General features: G+C 37.2%; 1 protein-coding gene across 1 annotated transcript in view; it reads left to right on the top strand.

Annotated features, from left to right (window-relative positions):
• The first annotated feature begins 207 nt into the window (after nucleotides 1-207).
• Nucleotides 208-3,614, top strand: part of LOC119592880 (cadherin-99C-like) — a 12,311-nt gene continuing 8,904 nt past the window's right edge. Inside the window, 14 exon segments of the mRNA XM_037941774.1 lie at nucleotides 208-423; nucleotides 595-744; nucleotides 867-1,028; nucleotides 1,226-1,342; nucleotides 1,483-1,732; nucleotides 1,974-2,122; nucleotides 2,286-2,426; nucleotides 2,523-2,709; nucleotides 2,712-2,746; nucleotides 2,866-2,890; nucleotides 2,893-2,973; nucleotides 3,136-3,228; nucleotides 3,231-3,285; nucleotides 3,414-3,519. Coding sequence (XP_037797702.1) covers nucleotides 208-423; nucleotides 595-744; nucleotides 867-1,028; nucleotides 1,226-1,342; nucleotides 1,483-1,732; nucleotides 1,974-2,122; nucleotides 2,286-2,426; nucleotides 2,523-2,709; nucleotides 2,712-2,746; nucleotides 2,866-2,890; nucleotides 2,893-2,973; nucleotides 3,136-3,228; nucleotides 3,231-3,285; nucleotides 3,414-3,519 — 1,767 coding nt within the window.

The raw sequence follows: 3,614 nt of genomic DNA, 5'->3' as shown, positions 1-3,614 counted from the left end.
GCCTGTTATGTTGGAGAACAATTGCTAAATAGTATTTTTGTGGACTACTTTTGTAGCAATAGTCATGGGACGAATTTATTAATCTATCAGAAATATTCTGTGGAAGTACCCACACGGCAACTTAACAAGAGTGAAATTATACAAAACTAATAATAAGAAGTAGTAGAACTCGGAATTCTTTTTTCTGCTCGTTTCATTCAGATAGGGATGGACTTTCCTCAGGTGCATTATCTCGTGGTGACAGCAAAGGATGGAGCAGCTGACCCACGTATCTCAACTGCTACGGTGACTGTGCTTGTCAGTGACGTTGGAGACGAGCCACCCATCTTCACTCAACAGGTGTATGAAGCTTTAGTGCCAGAAAATGTACCTGATACTTTGGTTGCCACCGTGGCTGCAACGGATCCAGACACCAGGCCTGCCGTGCGTAAAATTTCAACATGAGGCATTTGAATTAATAACTATTTATCTAATCGTAGTGTTGTTGATGTTAAACACAAAATATTATGGTAATTCCGACCACTTTTTTCATAAATTGTGATATTTTATTTTGTAGAGAGTTCTGTGTCCCCATTCAAAGGATTATTTCAACAGATTACGTATGTGTTGGTTAATGGTGATACGCAGTTATTTAGCATTGAGCCGGAATCTGGTCGTATCACTACAATTCGTGGTTTGGACTATGAACAGGCTCCGCGTCACACAATTGTTGTTGGTACACTTGAAAACCCAAATGGCCCACAGGTAGGCTGGTACAACTATTTCTCCTTTGATAGAATAGCATATCTTTTTATATTGGTAAGAAATGTTCATATTTTTTCTAGAATGAAATATATTATGAAACTTCTATATTTAATCTTCTGTAGGCCACCTGTTCTGTACTGGTGACAGTTGAAGACAAGAATGATAACCCACCCATCTTCAGTGCACCCATTCCCCCTCTGACTATCCCCGAGGCTTCTCCTCCTGGGACCCTTGTGGCCACTGCTCTTGCTACAGACGCTGATGGGACCAAACCGAATAGTCAGGTGAGATATGCAGAATTTAGAAAACAATTAAATGAAATTTAAACTAAGAATGATTATTATCCCTACAGCTGTGTAACTTAGTGGCTATGTGATGCCTAAAATTAAGAATAACCATATCATCCTTTCTTGGATGATATTGATAATTTATAATATTTTACCTTCATTGTGTGATGATGCAGTTTTGTTTGTATTGACAGCTGGAATATGAACTAAATGGATATGGCATAGCACCCGATTACTTTGCTATTGATAAAGACTCTGGCGTTATAACAATCAAAGCTGACCTCCTGCCGGAATTGGAGTCAGATTTTGAGGTAAAACGCCTGCTTCTGTTTATAGGTTTTTGTCAGCATTCATGTCTAAAACAAATCATATAGTGGTTATGGTTATATTCAGTTGTTTATCAAAACTACACGAGATATCAGTAGCTGTTATATTTTTCCCGTTCCAACAGTTGGAAATCGTAGCAAGAGATTTAGGCAGTCCACAGCTCAGCACCACGTCGACCGCCTCAGTGTCAGTGGAGCGGCCCGGTGTAGAGCCAATTGTACCTAAGACCTGGGCTACATTTTCTGATACTGAATATAATGCCGAAGTTAAGGAGGATACAGCTGTAGGGACACTCGTGCATAAACTAACTATTCTTAATAAACCTGATTTAGTAGGACATCTCCGCTGTTCTATACTGGATGGCAACAGTGATGGTAAGGACATATAAAGCCTTTATTTGTATTTCAGGAATTGTTTTTTTAAATATGTATATAATTCTTTGTATGGAAGCACAATTGAATGTGTGAATTATTGCTTTTTCTGATAAATATTTGGTTTCCATAACGGTAAACATGTATGTTAATGTATTAGTTATCACCTGAACGCTTTTATATAATTCTTAATATTGATATAGTCCCCTTATTGATTATTTTTATGAATAATTTTCTTTTGTAGGGTTATTCAGTGTAGACGTGACTGCTGAACGTCATTGTGGACTTCTTGTTAAAGCCCCTCTTGACTACGAGACAAAAAGGCATTTTACGCTCTCAGTGGCCCTTGAATTGCCCACAGCCCCGCCGGAAACCGAGAACAGGGTTGCAAAAGTTCGTAATGAAAATTAAGATTTGAGATTATTAGATAAGTTAACAGCTTTCTTTGTGGTACTATTATATAACTCAATAAAAAAGTGAAAAACTCAGTATTATACATATAATATACACAATAGTCCTTATTATAGAAACTAATCACATAAAAAATCATTTACAGGTGCATGTAAATGTCATAGATGTGAATGACAACAAACCAGAATTTATTTTCACGCCTCCGTACAATGACTTCACACACTCCAGTTATTATGCCTTCGTTTCTGAAAATGCTCCTATTTCATCAACAGTTTTACATGTTACAGTAAGTAATGCTGATAGCAGTTGAAAAAATGTTATATATATTCGGCTGATTCCTTGAAATAATATATATAGGAAAACTAATTCTCAAATTTCATAGGCCACAGACAAAGATTCTGGTGACTTTGGAACTGTTCAGTACAAACTGGTGCCTAAAAGTAACCGTGGGGGATTCTTCCATTTGGAACCGAATGGAATTCTTACAACAGAAAAGGAATTATCATCTGTATCTCCCTCGCTGCTGCCTTTTAATCTAACTATTGTGGCAAGTGATAATCCACATAAGAGTGAGGGGACTCGCATTCCACTTCTGTTTCTGTTATTGTAAGTTTCTCTTGTACGGTATTTTATCATATTTACAATCTACTTAAATGTAAGATATGTAAAGATGTTTAGGCATTTCCCCTCACAAATAACCAAACCTCTCCTTTGGTGTGTTCTAGGTGAACCTGGTGCAGGAGAGTCATCGTTGGTGATGGTCGTGGAAGCCTCCCCTAACCGTGTCAAGGACAGCAAAGACAAACTGGTTGCTGTCCTACAAGAGCATTCCAGTAAGTATATGCATATTAACTTAGTATTAGTATGATTTCTTTTTAATAATGCGCCTTGTTTTTATATGTATATATTGCTGGTTGTTTTGGTTAAGGTTTGGACAGCTTTATTGCCTATCCTTTTCCAGGAATATAGTACAAAGACAATTTTTAATGTTCCAGATAAAATAGTAGGCATTGAAAAGGTGGAGTCAAGGCGATTTATTGGTAACTACAGCATTAAAAGTGATACCAACAGCACAGATGTGTGGTTCCATTTGTTGATCCACTCACAGGTAGACTCTTGGAAAGGAAGCATCCTGCTGTTGAACAGTAAGTAGTGAAGGAAGCTGGTATGAAATTATCTAAAAGCATTATTTTAGAATTAAATTTGTGTTTGAAACTACTCTAATGATTAACATTCCTTGTGTTTAGATTTCAACTTACAATATATTTGGCAGGTTTACTGTGAAAGATCCAGAGAGAAATAAGCTGCTATATCATGTGACGGCAGCGCTCAATGGGACAAGAGCTACAGACATCCGATCCCCACTAATCCTGCAACCTGTTAGTATTTACTGGGTCACATTTCGATTTAAGAGAGATATTCGGAAAGGCATTTTATCTTAAGGAGGTATTTGGTCAGATGAAAAAATAGAGGT

This window comes from Penaeus monodon, chromosome 31 (assembly GCF_015228065.2).
Source record: "Penaeus monodon isolate SGIC_2016 chromosome 31, NSTDA_Pmon_1, whole genome shotgun sequence".
NCBI classification, from domain to species: domain Eukaryota; kingdom Metazoa; phylum Arthropoda; class Malacostraca; order Decapoda; family Penaeidae; genus Penaeus; species Penaeus monodon.
The sequence above is the reverse complement of the archived record's forward strand: the minus strand, read 5'-3'. Positions and strand labels throughout refer to the sequence as shown.